Raw genomic sequence first — 24559 nt, forward strand, 5'->3', positions numbered from 1 at the left:
TAGAAAAATAAACAAAAAAAAGTGTATTACAAAATATAACATGCTGTAGAGGAACCTCCTGGCCAATAAGAATGCATGGCTATTCTGAAGCTGTTGCTGCAAAAGGCATTGAGTACAATAAACACCAATAACTCAACTTTTAACTCAGCTTTTATATTTGGTAAGATCAGTTTCCAGTTCAGGTCAATTCACTCAGCAGAAGCAAAGAATTGAATAAGTCAGTTAGCCTCTCTGAAGTATAGTTATGACTTACTGGGTGGATAGCTCACCCTGCCACTTCCTGAGCTATACTTTGACTGTGGATAAATAATTTCACTTGCTGTGAGTTGAAAAATATCCTGAGGTTTGTTCATTCATGTAGTCTGATTGGCTTATCTGCTAAATTTGCTTAAAACAAATGTTATGGAACTGATGCTGTGAAAAGAAACCAACAAAAAAAATACACAAGTGAAGAGAACTAGTAAATATATATATTTTTTTTTAAATGGGAAAACTGCCATTTGAGTGGGCACACTGAAAATCAAATATCAATAAAACAATCCCCCAACAATCCGTTTCAGGCCAGTTGGTTACTTGGAATACGTAATACTATTTGTGTACTGGAGTTTGATGATTACTTCTCAATTTGTAGTCCTATTGGCTAATGCATAAACTTATATGCTGACAAAAGTAGTAATTGTTAAATCAAATTCTCAAAACTTTACAATGGAAATAATTGATTTTTCATTAACATCTTCATTGCATAATTCATATATATCTTTAGTAAGATCATAAATGTATTTTAGTACACAAAGTAGAAGTTTCTTTAAAGGTACACTTCTAAATATGGACTTGAAAGAGGTCCAACTTAGCCCTGGCCTACACTACGAGTTTAGGTCGAATTTAGCAGCGTTAAATCAATTTAACCCTGCACCCATCCACACAATGAAGCCATTTTTGTCGACTTAATGGGCTCTTAAAATTGATTTCTGTACTCTTCCCTGACAAGGGGATTAGCGCTGAAATTGACATCGCAGGGTCGAATTTGGGGTAGTGTGGATGCAATTGGACAGTATTGGCCTCCGGGAGCTATCCCAGAGTGCTCCATTGTGACCACTCTGGACAGCACTCTGAACTCGGATGCACTGGCCAGAGAGACAGGAAAAGCCCTGCAAACTTTTGAATTTCATTTCCTGTTTGGCCACCATGGCAAACTGATCAGCACAGGTGACCGTGCAGATCTCAGCAGCACACGTGACCATGGAGTCCCAGAATTGCAAAAGAGCTCCAGCATGGACCGAACAGGAGGTACTGGATCTGATCGGTGTATGAGGAGATAAATCCGTGCTATCAGAACTCCATTCGAAAAGACTAAATGCGAAAATATTTGAAAAAATCTCCAAGGGCATGAAGGACAGAGGCTATAACAGGGACCCACAGCAGTACCACATGAAACTTAAGGAGCTCAGGCAAGCCTACCAAAAAACCACAGAGGCAAAAGCCTGCTCGGGATCAGAGCCCCAGACATACTGCTTCTATGATGAGGTGCATGCAGTTCTAGGGGGTGCCCTTACAACTACCCCACACCTGTACGTGGACTCCTGCAAGGGAGTCTCACGCAACAGGGATGAGGATTTGTGGGACGAGGAAGATAGCACACACTAGGCAAGTGGAGAAACCATTCTCCCTGACAGCCAGGAACTGTTTATCACCCTGGAGCCAATACCCTCCCAACCCAGGCTCCCGGACCTTGAAGGCGGAGAAGTCACCTGTGGTGAGTGTACCTTTGTAAATATAATACACGGTTTAAAAGCAAGCGTGTTTAATGATTATTTGCCCTGAAGACTTGGGATGCATTCACGGGCAGTACAGCTACTGGAAAAGTCTGTTAACGTGTCTGGGAATGGAGTGGAAATCCTCCAGGGACATCTCAATGAAGTTCTCCTGGAGGTACTCCCAAAGGCTTTGCAGAAGGTTTCTGGGGAGGGCACCCTTACTGCATCCTCCATGGTAGGACACTTTACCACGCCAGGCCAATAGCACATAGTCTAGAATCCATTGCATAAGAGAGCATGGCAGCATGTGGTCCCGGTGTTTGCTGGCATTCAAGCAACATCTGTTCTTTATCTCTCTGTGTTATCCTCAGGAGAGTGATATCATTCATGGTCACCTGGTTGAAATAGGGGAATTTTATTAAGGGGACATTCAGAGGTGGCCGTTCCTGCTGGGCTGTTTGCCTGTGTCTGAAAATAAATCATCCCTGCTGTTAGCCACGCGATGGGGGGAGGGGTGAAGCGATCATCCCAGAGAATTAGGGGGGTGTGTGCGTGGGGGGGTTTAGTTGGGTTTGTGCTGCATGTTAACCTGAAAACATCAGCTCCTCCTTTTAAATGGCCAGTGTGTCTTTTTCAATTTTACTCTCCCTTTTTTTCCCCTCCTGCAGCTGCAAATATTTCAACAGCATCTCCGTCCCAGAGGCTAGCACAGATAAGAAGGCGAAAAAAACGCACTTGTGATGAAATGTTCTCTGAGCTCATGCAGTCCTCCTGCACTGAAAGAGCCCAGCAGAATGCATGGAGGCAGACAGTGTCCAGGAAAGCACAAAATGAACATGAGGACGGGAGGAACGGGCGAGAGGATAGATGGCTGGAACAACAGAAGAGGTGGCGGCAGCATGATGGGAGGAGGCATGATGCAATGCTGAGGCTACTGGAGGATCAAACTGATATGCTCCAGCATATGGTTGAGGTGCAGGAAAGGCACAGACCGCCACTGCAGCCCCTGTGTAATCAACTGCCATCCTCCCCAAGTTCCATAGCCTCCTCACCCAGATGCCCAAGAACATGGGGTGGGGGGTGCTCTGGGCACCCAACCACTCCACCACAGAGGACTGCCCAAGCAAGAGAAGGCTGGCATTCAATAAGTTTTGAAGTGCAGTGTGGCCTTGTCCTTCCCTTCTCCCCTATCCCTCCCGGGCTACCTTGACAGTTATCCCCCTATTTGTGTGACGAATTAATAAAGAATGCATGAATTTGAAACAACAGTGACTTTATTGCCTCTTCAAGCGGTGATCAAAGGGGGGAGGGGAGGGCGGTTGGCTTACAGTGAAGTAGAGTGAACCAAGGGGGCGGGTTTTCATCAAGGAGAAACAAACAGAACTGTCACACCGTAGCCTGGTCACCCATGAAACTGGGTTTCAAAGCTTCTCTGATGTGCAGCGCGCCCTGCTGTGTTTTTCTAGCCACCCTGGTGTCTGGCTGTGTGTAATCAGTGGCCAGGCGATTTGCCTCAACTTCCCACCTCGCCATAAACATCTCTCCCTTACTCTCACAGCTATTGTGGAGCACACAGCAAGCAATAATAACAATGGGAATATTGGTTTCGCTGAGGTCTAACCGAGTCAGTAAACTGCGCCAGCAAGCTTTCAAACATCCAAATGCACATTCTACCACCATTCTGCACTTGCTCAGCCTGTAGTTGAACAGCTCCTGATTACTATCCAGGTTGCCTGTATATAGCTTCATGAGCCATGGCCTTAAGGGGTAGGCTGGGTCCCCAAGGATAACTATAGGCATTTCAACATCCCCAACGGTTATTTTCTGGTCTGGGAAGTAAGTCCCTTGCTGCAGCTGTTCATACAGACCAGAGTTCCTGAAGATGTGAGCGTCATGTACCTTTCTCGGCCATCCCACATTGATGTTGGTGAAACGTCCCTTGTGATCCACCAGTGCTTGCAGCACCATTGAAAAGTACCCCTTTCGGTTTATGTACTGGCTGCCTTGGTGCTCCAGTCCCAAGAAAGAGAGGGATATGCATTCCGTCTATTGACCCACCAGAGTTAGGGAATCCCATTGTAGCAAAGCCATCCACTATAACCTGCACATTTCCCAGAGTCAATACCCTCGATAGCAGCAGCTCAATGATTGCGTTGGCTACTTGGATCACAGCAGCCCCCACAGTAGATTTGCCCACTGTAAATTGATGCCTGACTGACCGGTAGCTGTCTGGTGTTGCAAGCTTCCAGAGGGCTATCGCCACTTGCTTGTGAACTGTGAGGGCTGTTCTCATCTTGGTATTCGTGCACTTCAGGGCGGGGAAAGCAAGTCACAAAGTTCCATGAAAGTGCTCTTACGCATGCAAAAGTTACGCAGTCAGTGGGAATCATAGAATCATATAGAATATCAGGCTTGGAAGGGACCTTAGGAGGTCATCTAGACCAACCCCTTGCTCAAAGCAGGACCAATCCCCAACTAAATCATCCCAGCCAGGGCTTTGTCAAGCCTGACCTTAAAAACTTCTAAGGAGGGAGATTCCACTACCTCCCTAGGTAACGCATTCCAGTGCTTCACCACCCTCCTAGTGAAAACGTTTTTCCTAATATCCAACCTAAACCTCTCCCACTGCAACTTGAGACCATTACTCCTCGTTCTGTCATCTGGTACCACTGAGAACAGTCTAGATCCATCCTCTTTGGAACCCCCTTTCAGGTAGTTGAAAGCAGCTATCAAATCCCCCCTCATTCTTCTTGTCTGCAGACTAAACAATCCCAGTTCCCTCAGCTTCTCCTCATAAGTCATGTGTTTCAGTCCCCTAATCATTTTTGTTGCCCTCTGCTGGACGTTTTCCAATTTTTCCACATCCTTCTTGTAGTGTGTTGCCCAAAACTGGACACAGTACTCCAGATGAGGCCTCACCAATGTCGAATAGAGGGGAACGATCACATCCCTCAATCTGCTGGCAATGCCCCTACTTATACATCCCAAAATGCCATTGGCCTTCTTGGCAACAAGGGCACACCGTTGACTCATATCCAGCTTCTCGTCCACTGTAACCCCTAGGTCTTTTTCTGCAGAACTGCTGCCTAGCCATTTGGTCCCTAGTCTGTAGCGGTGCATGGGATTCTTCCTTCCTAAATGCAGGACTCTGCACTTGTCCTTGTTGAACCTCATCAGATTTCTTTTGGCCCAATCCTCTAATTTGTCTAGGGCCCTCTGTATCTTATCCCTACCCTCCAGCGTATCTACCTCTCTTCCCAGTGTAGTGTTATCTGCAAACTTGCTGAGGTGCAATCCACACTATCCTCCAGATCATTAGTGAAGATATTGAACAAAACTGGCCCCAGGACCGATCCTTGGGGCACTCCACTTGATACCGGCTGCCAACTAGACATGGAGCCATTGATCACTATCCGTTGAGTCCGACAATCTAGCCTGCTTTCTATCCACCTTTATAGTCCATTCATCCAGTCCATACTTCTTTAACTTGCTGGCAAGAATACTGTCGGAGACCGTGTCAAAAGCTTTGCTAAAGTCAAGGAACAACACGTCCGCTGCTTTCTCCTCATCCACAGAGCCAGTTATCTCGTTATAGAAGGCAATTAGATTAGTCAGGCATGACTTGCCCTTGGTGAATCCATGCTGACTGTTGCTGATCACTTTCCTCTCCTGTAAGTGCTTCAGAATTGATTCCTTGAGGACCTGCTCCATGATTTTTCCAGGGACTGAGGTGAGGGTCATCCCAACCCGCAACACTATGCAGTCCCACCAGTCTGTGCTTGTTTCCTGAGCCCAGAGTTGGCATTCCATGGTATGACCCTGCCCCATTGCCACTAGGATGGCCAAACTGCTGGGGCCCGTGCTTTGAGAGAAGTCTGTGTCCCTGACCTCATCACTCTGGTCCCTGCGCTGCCGTCGCCTCCGTGCCTGCTTTTGCAGGTTCTGGTTCTGCATATACTGCATGATAATGCGCGAGGTGTTTACAATGCTCATAACTGGCTCCATGCTTGGCATGGTATGGTGTCTGCAGGAGAGCAGAGTTGCAGGGGAACCAGTGGTTGGATGACCATTTTGCAGACCTACTGCACCATCTGCTGCCAGGACACAACAGCTGAGTGGGCTGCACGTTCGCCGTGGTATGGCGAGACAAGAGCAGCCGAGCAGAGTTGCAGTGGAAGTGGCGGATGACAATGGTCATATAGAGGACTTGCGAGACCACCAGGAGAGCAGAGTGGCAGAGGAAGCAATGGATGATGACGGTCATATAGAGGACCTGCGAGGTGGATTCATAGCACCAGGAGAGCAGAGTGGCAGCGGAAGCCGTTGTTTGATGACAACAGTTTGCAGACCTACTGCACCGTCTGCTGAAAGCAGTATGGCGCCCACATGGAAAAAAGGCATGAAACGATTGTTTGCGGTTGCTTTCACGGAGGGAGGGGTGACTGACAAACGTACCCAAAACCACCCGTGACAATGTTTTTGCCCCATCAGGTATTGGGAGCTCAACCCAGAATTTCAATGGGCAGCGGAGACTGCGAGAACTGTGGGATAGCTATCCACAGTGCAACGCTCCGAAAGTCGACGCTAGCCTTGGTACTGTGGACGCACTCCGCCGACTTAATGCGCTTAGTGGGGACACACACAATCGACTATATAAAACTGCTTTCTAAAAAATCAACTTCTATAAATTCGACCTAATTTCGTAGTGTAGACATACCCTACTTAAGTGCCAGAGTTTCATAGTGTGGCTGTTTGTTCATGTCACTCTCCTCACCCCAACCATTTGCAGGGACAGTCTTTTTGCATGCTATTGTGTGTGCAAATAACATCTACATGCAAAAACCCCATCTGTGCACACAAATCAAGGACATTTTAGTACATATAAATTATATTTATTATATGCTAGTGATGTGCAGTTTTTTGCATGCTGTCCTCGGGATTGAACACACAAAATTTGAGAGGGCCAAATGGAGAGTGGTTTGAAGCATCATGGAAAATTTTTGGGGACATTGAAGAGTAAATAGAAAAATAGATTTTAAAGTATTTATAAATTTACAATTTATTTTTACAAAGACTAATACGTTGTAGTCTAAGAACAATGTTTCTTTAAAATACTGTAGTCATTAGTAAGTCATTAACTGAGAATTGACCAACATAATGAGCGTAATGTAGAAAAATCTCATTCCCTGGGCAATTTAGTGATGGAGAAGTAAGGGAGTGTGACAGATTTATGTTATCAATCTGCCTGGGGCTTCAGGTGATCAGACTGAGGCTGCAGGATTTTTAGGGTGGTGATGAAGGAGCATAACAAGTGACTTAAGTTTAAAGCTTTATTAACCAAATAACAGCGGTGAGTGTTGGGTGCACCCCATGTCACTCAGAGGGAGGAAGAAAGCATTAGTGTCCAAGCCCTAATCCACTTTTATACTTACACATGCACAACCCAAGGCTGGCCAAACCTGGGTGTAATGTAAGAAGAGGGGGAAGGGTAGATGAGAGTTCTGCCCTGTGCACAGGTCGGTTAGGGTCTGTTGTAAATCTCCGACTTGCTTCAGCTCTCGGGAGGGTTTTAAGCCCTGGGTTCTTCTGGGGGCATTTCGTCCAGGGACCCCCATCCCCCGTGCTCTTTGTATCAGTCCAAACCGGCCTCCCGCGGCTTCCTTAGCTTCCCCAAAACACACTGGTTTCAGGGTCGCGAGACTGTTGTGTTCCCATTCACTGGCCTTCACAATCTTATTAGTTTTGCAACCCCTTCAGTTCTGTCTGGCTCAGTTCTGTCTGGCTCACTTCTCTTTTCTCATGGCTGGCTGGGGCTGGGATACAGGCTTCTGGCTGTTTGGCAGCAGAGAGCTTGTTTGTGTGCGCTGGCCTTGGGTGGCAGTTTTGTTCCTTATCTTCAGGCCTGGCTGGATCATCGAGTTATCCTGTTTCTTTCTCCCTTTCTCCCTCTTCGGCCTTTGTAACCTGCAAAGGAATTTTTTATTCCACAGTCACACCTTCAACCCTTCCCAAGATACTTTCCAATGCACATAAAGGCAGTTAGCAATATACAATGCTGGTGCTTACCCAGAGGACCGGGTGGGGAATTTTTATTGTGACTGGAGGTGTCATTTGATTAGTAAAAATCTACAAAGTCAATTTCAGTGGTGTCACCCTTTGCACTATGGCAGAGGTACTCTCTACTCCCTCTGCCGGCTTCCTGGTCCAGGTTCTCTGGTGGGTGGAAATGTTGATAGTATAGTGTCATTGGAAGTGGGTTGAGTTGGATATCATTCAAAAGCCCTTTCTCCCACAAACACAGTGGTAACAAGCATGACAAACCTAGAACAATTAAGTAGATATATATTTGAGAAAATATTTAAAAATCAACTTTTTTTAAATTATACTTTAACACAGGGATGCATTGCTTAATTTAAAAGACATTGACCTTTGTTGATCCTAGGGAAGTTAGCCTTGACATGTAGGACTGAAAACATCTATTCATTGAAGTCGTCGTCATCGGTGTCCTCTCTGTCTAGGGCACCAATGACTCACTGTCACGCTGACTGTCTTCTGTGCCACATTGGCACATCTCTGTACAAGGCAGGCTGCTGGCCAAACATTTGCAGGGTGGTGAGCATCTGGTTTTTGCACACAAGCATTTGATTAGCTGAATGATTCAGGATCACATGGTATTTCACAGAACTGCTGTGATCAGTCCATCTTCCAAGATTCATCCATGCCCAACAGGGGAATGTAGGTTTGGGTGTGCCTGAACATCTTGGAACTACTCCATTGCTTGATAATTTGCCCTCTTGGTAGGAGGCATAAATGCACACCATGTCAATGGCATTTTTTCTCTGTCTGTTTCTTGGAAAACAGCCACCAATGTAGCTCTGAAAGTGTCATAATGTTTGGTCTTCAAATGGTAAACTTGGCATGTGAATGTCTCCAGTGCATATATGACCTCATCAGTGACTGTATCAGCCGTTCCAAGGACCTTCAGAGTGAGGAGAGAGTCTTCGGAGGCTGAACCAAATCTGGTAGTGTCATATCCTGAAAGGACATGGAAATCTTGCTGTGCCATGGCTTTTCATGTTCCAAGTGATAGGAACACATCTCAGAGGGATATAAAACAATTCTGTTCCCCAGCAGAATCTTGAGGAAGTTTTGGGTAGTGTCTCTCAAAGAGCACTGGGACATCTGTTCTAATGCCAAAATGCACATTTCAGTAGCACCTCTCCCCATGGCATTGATGGTATGCAAGATAATTTTAGTGTTAGCTTCCTTATGGTAACTAAGAAGAAACTCCACTGAACAGTGTGAGGCAGCAGCTTCATTATACCATATGATGCTGAAAGTCTTTCAGCAGTTCTTCGCAGGAGTGTTCTTTCTGCAGGGTACGTGGTTAACCTATACTTCATGTGAGTATGAGACAGTAGCTTCTTCGTTATGACATTGGCAATGTTCATGGAGTCAATGATTTTTGTATCGCAGGGGTTCTCAAACTTCTTGCACCGTGACCCCCTTCTGACAAAAATTATGACAGCACCCCAGCAGGGGGGGATTGAAGCCTGAGCCTGCCCAAGTCCCGCCACCCAGGGGGGTGGGCGGGCAAAGCCAAGGCCCCACCTTCCCCGGCCGGCGTGGCCAAAGCCCAAGGGCTTCAGCCCCAAGCAGGAGGCCTGTAACCTGAGCCCTGCTGCACAGGGCTGAAGCCCTTGGGCTTGGGCTTTGGCCCTAGCAAGTCTAAGCCAGCTCTGGTGACCCCATTAAAATGGAGTCGCGACCCACTTTGGGGTCCCTACCCACAGTTTGAGAACCACTGTGGTATTGGATGGGTGCAGTGCCATGGAGCCACTTCTTTCTGGTAATGTTTTTAATTGATTCCTCTGAGTATATGTCAAACACAAGGTGGACTTCATCATAGGTCTAATATTTACTCTTTGGCCTCATAATGAAGTGTTCAGCCAAATCTCAGCAAGTGTTAAGTTTCTGTTTTTTCAAGAGTTTGTACCTCAGCCATTCCATCTATGATTGTTATCCTGAAAGGGGTCTGCTGACATAAGGTGCTGGTCGTCATATTGTCCGTAGGTCCTGTTTTAGGAAGACTATGCAAGATGCGCATTACTTTGCTTTTCACCTGACATACATGCATTGTTCCGTCACATTCAAACATCGATTGTACTTTTAGAGTACTTTCCCAAACACTCATGTAAATCAACAATATGCTGAGATCTGGACATAACCAGGAGATGAGCGAACAATGACCCTGTGGTTAGCTCTGGAATAGTCTCTGCCGTCTTCACTCTGCCTCTCTTCTTTGCATTTGAGCACAGCTTTAGTCTGTTCTTCTTGATTGGAGCCCATAGATTAATGGAGCCTTGGATAATTCTTTGGCTATTTTTGAAGGCTTCATAAAAGTCATGACCCAAAGTATCCATTGGACTGACATCTTTAGCTATCTCATCACTGAAGACTGATTTTAGTCATGATATTAATGAGCTCTGGTCTGTCATATGCAAATGGATTGCCATAAGCTCATCCTGTAGCTTTAAAATTGTCCCTTCTTGGCATATAACAGCACCTAATGAGTTTAGATGGAGCTTGGTTGTTTCTGGGGAAGTCCATCCCAGCCATGCTTAAATGTTCTGGAGTTGTCAGGAAAATCCAGGAAAAAGCATTTGGATGCTGTCTTATGACCACCATCTACCTTTCTCCCCCGCTCTCTCCCCCTCAGGACTTTCTGTGTTCTGTTTTCATGTCCTCGGCCTTCATCTGAACTAAGTGCACAGAAGGGAACTGGCAACACCACCAAGCGTTTAACTGCATCCTCCATGGTGGTATTCTCCAAAGATTCAGCTGCTAGTTGGTACCCTTTGCCTCCCCATTGATGCCTAAAAATGATCAAGACCAAAGTAGAAACAAGGATTTTGTAATAATTACTTTGGGATTGTAATTAATGATACTTAACTATATGCATACCATTCATGGATGGATTCCAGTAATTTCTAGCTGAACGCTGACATCTTAAACAATGCCTCATTACAACTATTCTGGCATAATAAACAAAGCTGATGATCAATACGAGTAAACCCCCTTTTTTTTGCCAATGATAGCAAATCAACTTGAAGCGCTCCTTCCATTTATAGTAATCTAACATTTTAAAAAATTAATAGGGGGTATCATGCTCTGAGCATTAATTGGTAACACAGTAGCCAGTCAAGGGCCACAGTTTAACTTTGTGAGGGCTGCATGTTTGATATGCCTGTCGTAAAGTATAATTTTTAAAATGTTGATTTTAAATATTTTCTCTAATATGTATCTGCATAATTGTTCTAGGTTTGTCGTGTTTGGTACCATTGTATTAGTGGGAGAAAGGGATTTTGAATAATACCCAGCTCGACCAATTTCCGACAACAGTGTACAATCAAAATTTCTACCAACTGGAGGACCTGTGGCTGGGAGACAGTGGGGTGGGAGGGGGTGAATCCCCCCCACCATGCCACAGGGGGTGACACCACTGAAATTATGATTCTGTAGATTTTTAAAAATCAAATGACACCTGCTTTACCTTTCTATCATGAACTTGCCAGTGGAATTACACATGGTCCCAGACTAAACATAGCACAAATTGTCCGACTCTGTAGCACACTTGGCAAAGCATTCAGTGTAGGTTGAAACAGAACAGGTGAGGTTTAATGCTAGTTAAATGAGTATATGATGGTGTATGTGCTTTAACTAGCTTGTTTTGACTCTTGGACTTAATGCTTAAAAGTCCCTTGTATTTACTTATAAAGTTAAATTGTAAAAATGTTCTTGTTGAAGCTTATTTTGTCACATACTTCAAAGAATCAGTGCTTATAGTACAAACTACTGATTCAATAACATGCCTAATTCTACAAAAAAAATTTTTTTATCTATAACAGGAAAAAAAAAAAATCCGTTGTCTGTCTGATGATGAGCTAAGCTCTTCCACAAGCTCCACAGATAAGTCAGATGGAGATTCCAAGGAAGGGTAAGTGTTTTCTTACTTGCATACAGACATTCAGTAGTCACTGACACTGCAAATAAGTACCTTATTGTACTTTAACTTGGTGTGAAAAACTGTATGTAGAAATGTGTTTCTAAGGATGATGCATAGTGGGGTTATGAAGAGCTACACAGTAAAAGAATCAGATACTTTTTGTTCGTTGCTCTTTTGTGACATACACTTCTTTATCTACTGTGTTTAACTTCTTTGTGTGTGGCTGCTGTGCCTCCAAGTGCTGTCATGAATGCTTTCCAGGAAATTGATTTTTCCAGCATCAAGGAGAGGAACTAATGTGTCAGGAAGCATTGAGAACTATTACTTGGAAAGTTGTTAACATGGTTTTCCTGACATTGTGGGCTCAGTTGAAGTATTTATCTAGGATCTTGTCTACATTTGGCGTCTTTCTTAAAATCTTCCTCCATTGTACTTCCAGTGGTGGTAATGCTAATGTAGATTGGATGTTGGTGGCTGGCTGGATTCTTAAACTTTGTTGTTAAGACTTGCTCAGTGCAAAGGTTAGATGAAATGATGCTAAAAGCTCCTATGCCTTATTGCATTACTACCACAACCAATGGATCTGCATAGCAACAAGAATTTAACACAGACTACATAACAAGGCCTACTTAGATCACAAGATTATGGAAAGTCCACATTGACTGCAAAATGGAGATTGGCATTGAATTAGATTTTTTCCCCCCCCTTTTCTAGAAAAAGCAATACAAATGAAATGAATGATTTGGTACAGCTAATGACTCAGACACTGAAAATGGATTCTGAAGAGAACTGTGAACACCCTTCAATCCTAACCCCTGCATCAGAGTTCAAGCTTCATAGGAAATACAGAGACACACTCATCCTACATGGAAAAGTATCTAATGAACCAGAGAAATTCAAATTTGAAGAATTTCCTTCAGGTCTGTAGCTCTGTTAATGCTTTAAAATAGTGGTTATAAACTGTGGTCTATGGACCACCAGTGGTTTGAAGAGCACTTGCTGGCGGTGCACAGGAAGCTGGCTGGTCAGATGCGGCTGTTCTCCTTCCTTCTGTTACACATGAAAGCAGCTAAAAGTTAATTACATTTTTAATATCCCTTTTCCATTTAAGTAATTGCTGTAGTTGCTACAGGGATGTTATTTGCTTGACAGTTGGAGGGGAGGTGCTCCATGTAATTGTGAATAAAAGAGAAGGTGGTTCATGAGGTAATCTATCAATATGTGACCCACACTATGAAGGTTTTAAATAACCATTTAAGATCTAAAATTGTAGATTTCCATGTCTTAAAATACAACTTTAAAACTTCCAAATAATTTAGTTGCTGTAAAGCTTTGCAGATCACCTTTAAGGCTTAATCTTTAAATGGGACTCAACTCAGCATCTTAAAAATCTGGGGCTTTGTGCAGATGCAGGAGTCGCTTGCAGAAATCCCATCACAGAATTGGGGCCTGTCATAACCATACAGCTAAGGGTAGCCTAGAATTCCGCCTTACCTGTAGGGGGTTAAGAAATAATCTGGTTGGCACCTGACCAAAAGGACCAATGGGGAAAGAAGATACTTTCAAATCTGGGAGGCAGGGGCTTTGTTGGTGTGTTCTCTGGGGAAGCAGAGAAGCATCAGGTTTTAAGATTTTCTCCTAAAATCATCCTAAAACGAGTCTCAATATTGCAAAAAGAGTAAGTAAATAAGGCAAGGTGCGTTAGATTATCTTTCGTTTTGCGCTTGTGAATTTTCCCTGTGCTAAGAGAGAGGTTTATCCCTGTTTTTTGTAACTTTAAAGTTTTGCCGAGAGGGGAATCTTTTGTGTTTTGAGTCTGATTACCCTGTAAAGTTACCTTCCATCCTGATTTTACAGAGGTGCTTCTTTTACTTTTTTTTTCTTTATTATAAAAGTTCTGTTTTTTAATAATCTAGTTTAGCTATTTGGTTGGTATATTATTCTCAAGTCTTCCTAGGAAGGGAGTGTAAGGCTTGGGGGGAGGGGAGGGGGTATTTTGGGGGAATAGGAATTCCAAGTGGTCCTTTTCCTGAATCTTTGTTTAACTCACTTGGTGGTGGCAGCAGTACCCATCCAAGGACAAGGAAGGATTTGTGCCTTGGCGAAGTTTTTAACCTAAGCTGGTAGAAATAAGCTTAGGGGTCTTTCATGCGGGTCCCCACATCTGTACCCTAGAGTTCAGAGTGGGGAGGGAACCTTACTGGGCCTTATTTTGCAGCTGCAAGTGGTTCTCTAATTTTGCAATGATAAATGCAAGTAAATCATCGTTTGAAATTCGGCCTTCACAAGAGTGGTCACATTCTGAAATGCTACTCTAAAAATGGCATCTTAAGGTTTGTTTTTGACTTTCAGAGTACCTGTGCACTGGAATAAAACACCTGTGATATGGCTGTGGTTGGCCCAGGTCAGCTGACCCAGGGTAGTTTTGCAGGGCTAAAAATCTGCTCAGGTATTTTACAGCTGCTGTTACTGGTACTGGAAATCTATAACCAATTTGAAGGTGCTGGTACAGTGGCTTAAATTTTCATAGAACCATAGAATATCAGGGTTGGAAGGGACCTCAGGAGGTCATCTAGTCCAATCCCCTGCTCAAAGCAGGACCAATCCCCAATTTTTGCCCCAGATCCTAAATGGCCCCCTGAAGGATTGAACTCGCAACCCTGGCCAATGCTCAAACCACTGAGCTATCCCTCCCCCCCAATTTAATTTTTCTTAAATTGCAATCTCTTCTGGTTTATCAAGTCCTTTTCTTTCACATGTTAATGCAGAAAGGGGATTTAGGGTGCTAATAGGTTATGTCTTTCAACCTTGAATCATTGGCTTAAATCCAGCCTATGTCAGTTGTGGGAGCCATATTACTTTGGACACTGAAATCATCCAAAATTTAAAGTTTTGACACTTTCTGTTTTGTTCCTAGTGTAGACCTTCCATTATCATAAAACTACATTCATAAGTGGGATCCCTTGTTTGCAGTTTAAGCAGAGAAATGAAGGCGTGAAAGGTCAATGAGGAAGACTGTACTGCTGCCCGTGCTATTCTGTCCTATATATAAATACAATACTTACGAACTTTTACATTCATTTTTTTTTTCAAATGTAAAATGATTGAAGTGTTTTTTTACCTCTATATCAGGGTTCTCTACATTGTATGGCTGTGAAACTTGTTGTAAAATCCACCTTTTGCCACACAATTGTTTTTCAGAACATCAACTTAATTTTTAAAAAATATTTCTACCATTATGATTACAAAGAACCTTCCAGACATGATTAGAGTATACACTCATACAGTGATGTCTGTCTAAGTCTGACACCCTGAGCCCTCTAAGACCTGATTTTGCAAACTGAATCTGTATGAACCTTGCACCTGCATAGAGACCCAGTAGTCACCTTCAGATGACTGACCTATTTAATTGTATTTCTGCTGACCAGAGACATCCAGTTGAGGTGCCTATTCCACAATCCTAAACCACCTTCCAGGCTTTTGCTGGTACCAACCACTCTAAGTACTTCTAGTACATATAAGGTGACTGTTAATATTGTCAGTGCAAAAATAGTTAATTTTATTATTTTTTTAGATGTTTTATCTGGTCCTGAAAAGATCAGAAGAATGGTTGAAATTCTGAGGTCTGATGTGGTGCAAGGGCTGGGAGTGAAACTTCTAGAGAAAGTGTATGACATCATGGAGGAAGATGATGAACTGAAGAGAGAGGTGAGTGTCTTTCCTACATATTGTAATCAATTGTATTTGCTTCTTTTTTCTTCCACACAAAGGTTAAATGAGCATTGTTTTTATTTTTATATCTTGAGAAACTGATCTGATGTAATGATATAGGCTCTGATCCTGCAAAGACTTAAGCACATGCTTAATTGTTTGCAGAATCAGTATCATACTCATGTATATTGACTACACAAATTACCATGTTATACAATGTAATTGATTCAGAATGTAAGAAGGCGAGCAGCCTTGAATTCTTTGATCCTACTTGGAAGTTGATAGCAATGCCATATACCCTTATCTTCCAGTTGGAAAAGGTACAAGAGATTTGACTACTTTGACATTAATCTATTAGCATATCTTCATTATGCATTCAACTTTGAATGGCCAAATTCTGTCTTCTGCCTTCACTGGAAGTTATGCATGTGTATTTGAACATGTATCCAAAGGCAGAAACTGATCCTTCTTCTTTGAGTGCTTGTTCATGTCAATTCCAATCAGGTATGTGCACGCCACGTGCACATCAGCTGGAGGATTTTTCCCTTAGCAGCTTCCGTAGGGTTGGCCTGGGTGCCCCCTGGAGTTGCGCCTCATGGCACCCAATTTAGGGCCCTACTGACTCGCCACCTCCTTAGTTCCTTCTCGCTGCTAGTGACAACTAGCTGGAACAAACTGTTGCTCTTGCTTTACAAGCATGTTTGGGCAGTGTCCTTTTTTCATGTTTATAGCTTCTAGTGTTAGCAATCAGTCAGTTAAGAGCTACTAGAATTATGAACTATTAAGTTTTCTTTTGGGGGTTCCCCCCAACAATGCTTCCCCGGTTCTGGGGTATGACTCGGTCCCCAGGGGTTCAAGCTCTATGAAGACTGTGGAAAGTTTATGCCTAAGAGCGACCTGCACTCTTCCTGTCTGCAGTGCCTTGGGGAGAGTCACCAGAAGGAGAAGTGCAGAATTTGCAAAGGGTTCTGCCCTAGGACCTTGAAGGACCGAGATCAAAGACTCAAGATCCTTCTAATGGAGGCAGCACTCAGACCGCAGTCTGACCCAGGATCAGCAGAACCCACACCCAGCACCTCCTCATCCGTGCTCAGTGCTCCGGCACCGACGGTGCACAAGTCAGTCCTGAGGAAGGACCCCAAGGAGTCATGGCTCTGCCCACGGACAGTCTTCTGTCAAGCAGCGGTCTCAGTCCCCAGTGCCTCACAAAAAGAAAACGCTGGGGAGGGGTCGCTCTCCCCCATCCAAGCCCAAGGAGCCTGCGGCAGGGAGATCCAATTTGGGCAATGTCACCTCGCCTCCTCCGACTCCTAGGGTCTCATCAGCTCCTCCCCTCCTCCCCCGGGGTACAGGAGGCTGAGTGGCTCTTCTGGACACCCTGGGCGAATAGAGCCAGGGACAAATCCAAGGGTCAAGGTCCAGGTCCGCATCGATGTCTTTGGCGTCCCTCCACAAGCATCGTTGGCAGAGGCACCACCAACACCTCTACCTTTGGCTGCAGCATCGGCACAGACTCTTCCAACATTGGCATCACCGGCATCGGCAATCTCGGCACCGCCAGCATCGGTGCCGATTATCTTAGTTCCAACGGCCCCGGCACCACAGGCTATGGACCTGGCAGCACAGCAGTACCAGGTGCCGCGTGACTCCCTGGGTGCTGAGGGGAGTGAGCAGGGCCCATTGCCAGGACTTTCCTCCTCATCCTCCCCAGACGAAACCATGGTGGGGACATAGATGGCCCCGGCCTTGGAGGACAACAGGGTCCTGCAACATCTTCTGCAACAGGTGGCCCAGAACCTAGGCATCCAGGCAGAGGAGGTGGTAGAAGACGCTGACCTGATGGTTGACATCCTCGCCTCCTCCGGACCCTCTCATATTGCCTTGTCATTAATAAAGACTATTACTGAGACCACAAAGACCTTGTGGCAGACCCCCGCATCTCTGTCCCCTACGGCCAAGAGAAATGAGAGGCGGTACTTTGTCCCTTCAAAGGGATATGAGCACCTATATACCCACGCACTTGCCTATTCCCTGGTGGTTGATGCAGTGAACCAGCGTGAGCGCCAGGGCTACCAAGGCCCCTCCCCTAAAAATAGGGACGCTAAAAAACTAGACCTTTTTGGGAGGAAGGTCCACTCTACTGTCCCGCATATCAAACAGCAGGTCATCGTTAGCAGATACTTGCAGAACACCTGCGGCGCAATAGCCAAGTTTTTGCTGAGCTGCTGCTCCAGGACTCTCGTGCAGAGTTCTCGGCACTGGTGGTGGAAGGAAAACTGATTTCCCAAGCTTCTCTACAGGCCGCATTGGACGCGGCAGATGCAGCCTCCTGCTCAGTGGCCACAGGGGTTGCAATGAGGAGGAGTCCCTGGTTGCAGGTCTCTGGTCTCCCCTATGAGGTCCAACAAACCTTCCAGGACCTCCCCTTTGAGGGTTCAACCCTATTTTCCGATAAAACGGATGAAAGACTCCAGTCTAAAGGACTCAAGGACCACCTTCAGCTCTTTGGGCCTCCATACTCACACCACTCAGCGCAGGCACTTCCAGTCCAGTTCTACCAATCACAGAATCAGCAGGATGCTCCTCGGAGGAGGAATAGGAACGGCAGGAGAAGACAGCACCCATCCTCCAGCTAGGGCTCTGGCCAGCCCAGCCCAACCCACCTCCCAGCACCAGACCAGCCTTTTGAGGGTGTGGTCAAGGACAGTGCACCAGTACAAGAACTGGATCTAACCTGACTTACCTTTTCATCCCAACTATCCCCTTTTTACCGTGCATGGTAACGTATCACTTCGGACTGCTGGGTACTCTGCACGGTAGAGAGAGGATACTCCATCTAATTCTGTGCCCTTCCAACCCCCTTTCCTGTCCTCCTTCAGGGACTCCTCTCATGAGCAAATCCTTATTCAGGAGATGCACTTGCTCCTCTCTCTAGGGGCAGTGGAAGAGGTTCCTCAGGAGCAAAGGGGCAAGGGTTTCTACTCCCGGTATTTCCTAATACCGAAAGCCCATCCTAGACCTGAGAGAACTCAACAAGTTCCAGAAGAAGCTCAAGTTCCGCATGGTCTCTTTGGCCCCCATTATCCCCTAATTGGATCCAGGAGACTGGTATACCGTCCTCTACTTGAAGGACGCATACTTTCACATAGCAATAATTCCATCCCACGAAAAATACCTCAGGTTTGTGGTGAACAACAACCACTATCATTTCACAGTCCTTCCTTTTGGCCTGTCAGTTGCTCCTTGAGCATTCGCCAAGTGCATGGCAGTTGTGGCGGCATTCCTGTGCAAGAAGAAGGTACAGGTGTTCCTGCACCTCGATGACTGGCTGATCAAGGGCCACTCCAGGTCTTAAGTGGAGGCACAGGTCAGCTTCATAAGAATGACATTTGATGAACTGGGTCTCCTCCTAAACGAAGGGAAATCAACGCTGTCCCCTGTTCAGAGGATAGTTTATAGGGGCAGTGCTGGACTCGACACAAGCCATGGCATACCTCCCAGAAGCCAGGTTTTGGTCCCTGGACGACGACATATGGGGTCTCAGGTAGTTCCCCATCACTAAAGCAAGGAATTGCCTGACGCTTCTGGGACACATGCTGGCTTGTACCTACGTAGTACAGCATGCCAGACTCAGACTTCGACCACTTCAGTAGTGGCTGGCGTCAGCGTATCGGCCAGTCCGGACAGGATTATAACCCTGTCTTGCCCGGTACTCGACTCCCTCCTGTGGTGGCTCGACCCACAGGTAGTAGGTGCAGGGGTCCCCTTCACCATCCCTCAGCCATCACTCTCGGTGTGACAGATGTGTCAGACTTGGGCTGGGGGGCACATATGGGAGATCTCAGAACACAAGGCCTTTGGTCTCAGGCAGATCTCGCTCTCCACATCAATGTCAGAGAGCAGTGTGCCTGCCATGGCAGACTTTCAGACCCCACTTAGCAGGGAGATGTGTATCAGTCCTGACAGACAACACCACGGCAGTGTTTTATATCAACAAACAGGGGGGTGCACGCACCTCTCCCCTGTGCCAGGAGAAGCCCTCCTGCTGTGGGACTTCTGTGTAGAGCACTCAATACACCTGCAAGCATCATACCTCCCTGGAATACAGAATGAGCTGGTAGACCATCTCAGCAGGTTGTTTCACAGCCACGAGTGGTCCCTTTGCCTGGACATGAAATCAATTTTCCGTTGGTGGGGCTTTCCCCAAATAGACCTTGTTCCTTGCGCAACGCAACAGGAAGTGTCAGCGATTCTGCTCCTTCCCGAGTCACAGTCCGGGCTCCATCACGGACGCGTTCCCACCTTTACCTCTCTTTCACAAGGTGCTCCTTAAGATTCGCAGGGACTGAGCTTTGGTGATATTGATAGCTCCAGCCTGGACCTGCCAGCACTGGTACTCATCGCTCCTGGAAATGTCCATGGAAACCGTGGTCACCCTGCCACTCTTCCCAGACCTAATAATACCTCCAACATCCAAACCTTGAGTCGCACCACCTCACAGAGTGGAAGCTCCATGGCTGAACGCAGTGGCGCTCTCCTGCTCTGATCAAGTCAGACAAGTTCTTCTTGGCAGCAGAAAATCTTCCATAGGAGCTGCCTACCTTGCCAAGTGGATAAGATTTTTCAATCTGGTCAGAGCAGCACCTTCCGTCCCCAACGCTCGCCTCGGTGCCGCTTATATTGGACTATCTTCAGCAGGGGCTGTCCATGTGGTCAATAAGGGTTCACTTGGCCGCCATCTTCACCTTCCACCCAGGTGCAGAGGGCTGTTCAGTCTTTGCAAATCCGATGGTCAGCTGTTTCCTTAAATGTCTTGATAGGCTATACCCGCAGGTCCGGCAGCCTGTCCCGGCTTGGGACCTCAATCTGGTCCTTTCCAGGCTTACAGGATCACCATTTGAGCCCTGGGCGATATGCTCCCTGCTCTCTCTCTCATACAAGGTGGCATTTCTGGTAGCGATAACCTCAGCTAGGAGGGTGTCTGAGCTCAGGGCCCTAACATCAGAACCCCCTTACACTGTATTCCCTAAGGACAAGGTTCAACTCGGGCCTCACCGAGCTTTCCCAATTTTACATCAGCCAGGACATTTTCCTCCCTGTATTCTACCCTAAGCCACACTCCAGTCCCAGGGAGCTAAGGCTTCACTCATTGGCTGTCCGCAGAGCGCTAGCCTTCTACATCGAGAGAATGAAACCATTCCGAAGGTCCATCTAGTTATTCGTGGCGGTGGCGGACAGAATGAAAGGTCTTTGTCTCCTCTCAACATATCTCATCATGGATCATGTCATGCTTTTGGGAGTGCTACAACTTGGCAAATGTGCCTGCTCCTTCAGTCACCACGTACTCCATCAGGGCTTAGGCCTCCTCAGTGGCATTCCTGGCGCAGGTTCCCACCCAGGAAATCTGCAGAGCAACAATGTGGTCCTCCATACACACTTTCCCCACACACGATGCGATTACCCAGCAGGCCAGAGAAGATGCGGCCTTCGGACGAGCAGTGCTCCAATCAGTGGAAGACACTGACCCCACCTTCTGAACTTAGGCTTGTGAGTCACCTGATTGGAATGGACATGAACAAGCACTCAAAGAAGAAAAAATGATTACTCACCTTCTCATAACTGTTCTTCGAGATGTGGTGTTCATGTCTATTCCAATACCCACCCTCCTATCCCTCTGTCAAGAGTAGCCAGCAAGAAGGAACTAAGGGCGTGGCAGGATGGCAGAGCCCTATATTGGGTGCCATGAAGGCATGATTCCAGGGGTGCCCAGGCCGACTCTATGGACACTAAGGGAAAAATTTTCCAGCCGGCGGACATGCGGCGCACACACACCCCTGAGTGGAATGGACATGAACAACATATCTTGAAGAACAACAGTTACGAGAAGGTGAGTAACCATTTTTTCATCTTCCTACTTAATGTAGACCTTGGCTACAAATTATTATACAGACAAGTTTAATCAAAAATTCCAGTTGTTTTAAATTTCACACCTTTTAATTCTGGAATTCTTTTCAAACTATGGCACTTTGGAATATGCTCTTTATCTGAGCCAACACTATGATTGTGTTTAAATGTTAGCAGCTCCCCCTTTTGATTGGTCAAACTTTTCATGTGACATTTTTATTTAAAGGTGCTTTGGTATCTTCAATGTAAGTCTATCAAGTAGCAGCATTCATGTCTCTGATTAAAAAACAGCTGACTATTTCTTTTATGCTTAATAGTTGCACTTACGGGAGCACATGAGAGAGAAGTACACAAATTACAGTGTAAAGGCTCGCCATCTGAAGTTTCTTGAAGAAAATGTTAAGTTTTGACCAGGTGACTTAACTGGACCTTTCTTCCCTTAGAGCTGTTGCAGAAAGGCAGCAAGGACCTAGTTTTAGAGGTTGTCTGATAGATTGAATTATCTCCATATACTGTATAGACTAATTTTGTGGTACTTGTATTTACCCATGGATTTTTCATATCCGGGTAAAGAGGTAAACTGGTCTTGATAGAGTGGAATGCTTATGTGCCTGTGCACAGCAGCGCATCTTTGATACAGCATTAGTACTAGTAATGTTTTTATATTAAAATGTGAAAGACTATTACCATATATACCCGTTCATAAGCCAAATTTTTTTTAGTAAAAAAGGAAAGCATCAGAGGAGGAGGTCGGCTTATGAATGGGTATAGAGAGGGAGAGGTGGGGGACAGCCCCTCCCCCACAACAGAGGGAGCAAGGAGAGGCAGCACAGCCAGAAGGGAAGAGGCGGGGCCAGAATCTCTCTGCTTCAGGCCCTCCCCCCAGCCTCCCAAGCAGCTGCAGCTCCAGGGCTGGCAGGCTGTGGCCGCGCTGCCCGGTCTGGCCTCCCGGAGCAGGCTGCGGCTGGGCCAGAGACAACATCCCCTGGCGCTCCCTAGATAAGGTGGGAAGGGATGGGATGGGGTGTAGGGGTCCTGGGCTAGGGTGGGGGGTGGTCACAGGGGTTACTCCCCTGACCCCCAGCTTCCCCCCCCCCCAAAAAAATTTCCCCACCAGTTGCTGTCCCGGCCTGTCAGGGTAAGCAGCTGGCATGCCAGGACACTTTATTTATTTAGGATAAACAAACCGTCTCGGCCTGCCAGCGGCTTATCCTGATAGTGTGGGAGCCAAAGTTTGTTGGCCCCTGAATTATAGGCTCGACTTATGAATGGGTCATAAAAATTTTCCATTTTTACTTAGCCATCTTGGGGTGGGGAAAGAGGTCGGCTTATAAACAAACCGGCTTATGATCAAGTATATACGGTACTTTCTCTACAGGAGAAAAATTTGATATTAATTTGGATTTTTACTTTACACTACTTGCCTTTTGGTCTCTCACTGAATGAGTGTTTTATGGATATGAAATTGTTTCTAGAAAGGACGTACTACATTTTGTATGTAAAATAATACAAGATTTAGTTCTAATTTTTTTCAGTAGGTTTCAGTCATACTGCGTCTTACTATACTACCAAGTGACTGGGAACATTTGCTAAGGCTATAATTTGGGATTATTAGAATTATAATGTACTGAAGTTAAGACCTAAAGCTCCGTTTGGCATGGAGAGCTGATTGTGATTTCTATAGCTGCAAAAACTCACTGCAGTTTCTACAAATGGCTTAAAATTTAAACTGTTTAAAATACACTAAAAAGATGGACAAACTCCTTACTCTTAGCCCTTGGGCATCTTTAGAGATCATGTTCAAGGTTTAGATTAGAATTTTGTTTTCTCCAACCAAAACAAATGCACATACTAATTCCTTTTCGGAATGGAATAATGATTAAAGAAAGACTAGGTACATTCAGATACATTAAATAGACCAATTTACCATTTCATTTGTCAACTTGTCTTATAGTAAGTTTATTTTGTATACTTTATGTTCTAATGTTGACAGAACGTGTTCTGAAGGTTTGTAAATCTTTGATTTTTTTAAAGGGATAATTAAGCCAAGGATATCTGAATTTTGTAAAATAAAACCATATTCAGTAAGTCTGCAAAACATCCAGTTTCCTTAATATTCTTAGTAGATATTTTATCCTACAGAATAGCTCATGTAGAGAAATGCTGCAGAATAAAAGTGCACTAGACTAGGTGATTTCACAAAATGGTAGGAGGTTCAACTCAGTTGTTCTCCACAGCTGCTGCATCTCCCTCAGTCCCGCTGTTCTGGGCATGTCTGGTTTATAGTTGACCTTCAAGCTACGAGGAGCAAAATCACTTTTAATAATCAAAGACTAGAGTGTTGGTACAGAAGATGGTTTGAACATCTAGAGTGCACACTAAAGATTGCAAGAGAAGAGGCAGCACTCTGACTAGATTCCAATTTGGATATTTACATTTTGCTAAGTAGCCCCACCAGTTTCTGTTGTGTTGGTATTCATTTCCTCTCCTAAGCCATTCTGTAGTGTAGCAATTCCACTCTGCACCATTACACAGTTGCTGCATGTAGAACAAAGTAATCTCTTAAAGTGATAGTTTTTTAGGCTAAGGAATTTAATCACTTATAAAGCAAAGTTGCTGTGTTTCAGTAACAGAAAAAAAAAATCTTAGAAGGACTTGTCTCAGTGTTATGCTTCATTTCTATGTGACTCCAACTAAAATTGCTTGAATTCATGAATAAAACTCATGTCTTCATGATTTGAAACTTTCTCCTTACCACCAATCAACAGTTAATTATCTATATCTGCCCTATTCACAACTCTGTTAGCTTTGCTGCAACTGAAATTCTCTTAGGTAAAGTCTTCCTAAAGGCCTAGTTCACATTACCTCATTCTTGCCACAATACAGATACTAGATGTAGGCATATTTTACTTATGTACACACATACATTCACATCACATTAAAAAGGACTGATTCTCCATAAAAAGGGAGACGGCAATTCACTCACAAGGACCAGAAAGACTTAATTCCCCTCACCTTCTCCAGTTCTACACAGGAATCAAAACTTGTCCCTGAATTCTATGTAATACATATACTTAAATTTTCATCCTTAATATACTTTGAAAATTTTGAGCAGCCATGAACTTGCAAATGCAATACGCATATCTAAGTCAGCTGGTTATTTTACACTAAACACCTTTGTTAA

General features: G+C 45.1%; 1 protein-coding gene across 9 annotated transcripts in view; it reads left to right on the plus strand.

The window, feature by feature from the left end:
- NEK4 (NIMA related kinase 4) overlaps nt 1-23406 on the plus strand; it is a 40552-nt gene extending 17146 nt beyond the window's left edge. For 4 of the 9 annotated variants that reach the window (XM_084633369.1, XM_084633370.1, XM_084633366.1 and 1 more), the window contains 4 exons: nt 11663-11751; nt 12475-12680; nt 15335-15468; nt 21693-23403. In XM_084633369.1, coding sequence (XP_084489495.1) covers nt 11663-11751; nt 12475-12680; nt 15335-15468; nt 21693-21785 — 522 coding nt within the window. In that variant the 3' untranslated portion in view covers nt 21786-23403. Of the gene's footprint in view, nt 1-1206; nt 1754-2422; nt 3021-11662; nt 11752-12474; nt 12681-15334; nt 15469-21692 lie in introns of those variants that run through there. The other 5 variants (XM_084633365.1, XM_084633371.1, XM_084633367.1 and 2 more) reach the window with 4 other exon arrangements.
- The last annotated feature ends 1153 nt before the right edge of the window (nt 23407-24559 follow it).

This window comes from Lepidochelys olivacea (genome assembly GCF_965140295.1).
Source record: "Lepidochelys olivacea isolate rLepOli2 genome assembly, chromosome: 7".
Taxonomy (NCBI): Eukaryota; Metazoa; Chordata; order Testudines; family Cheloniidae; genus Lepidochelys; species Lepidochelys olivacea.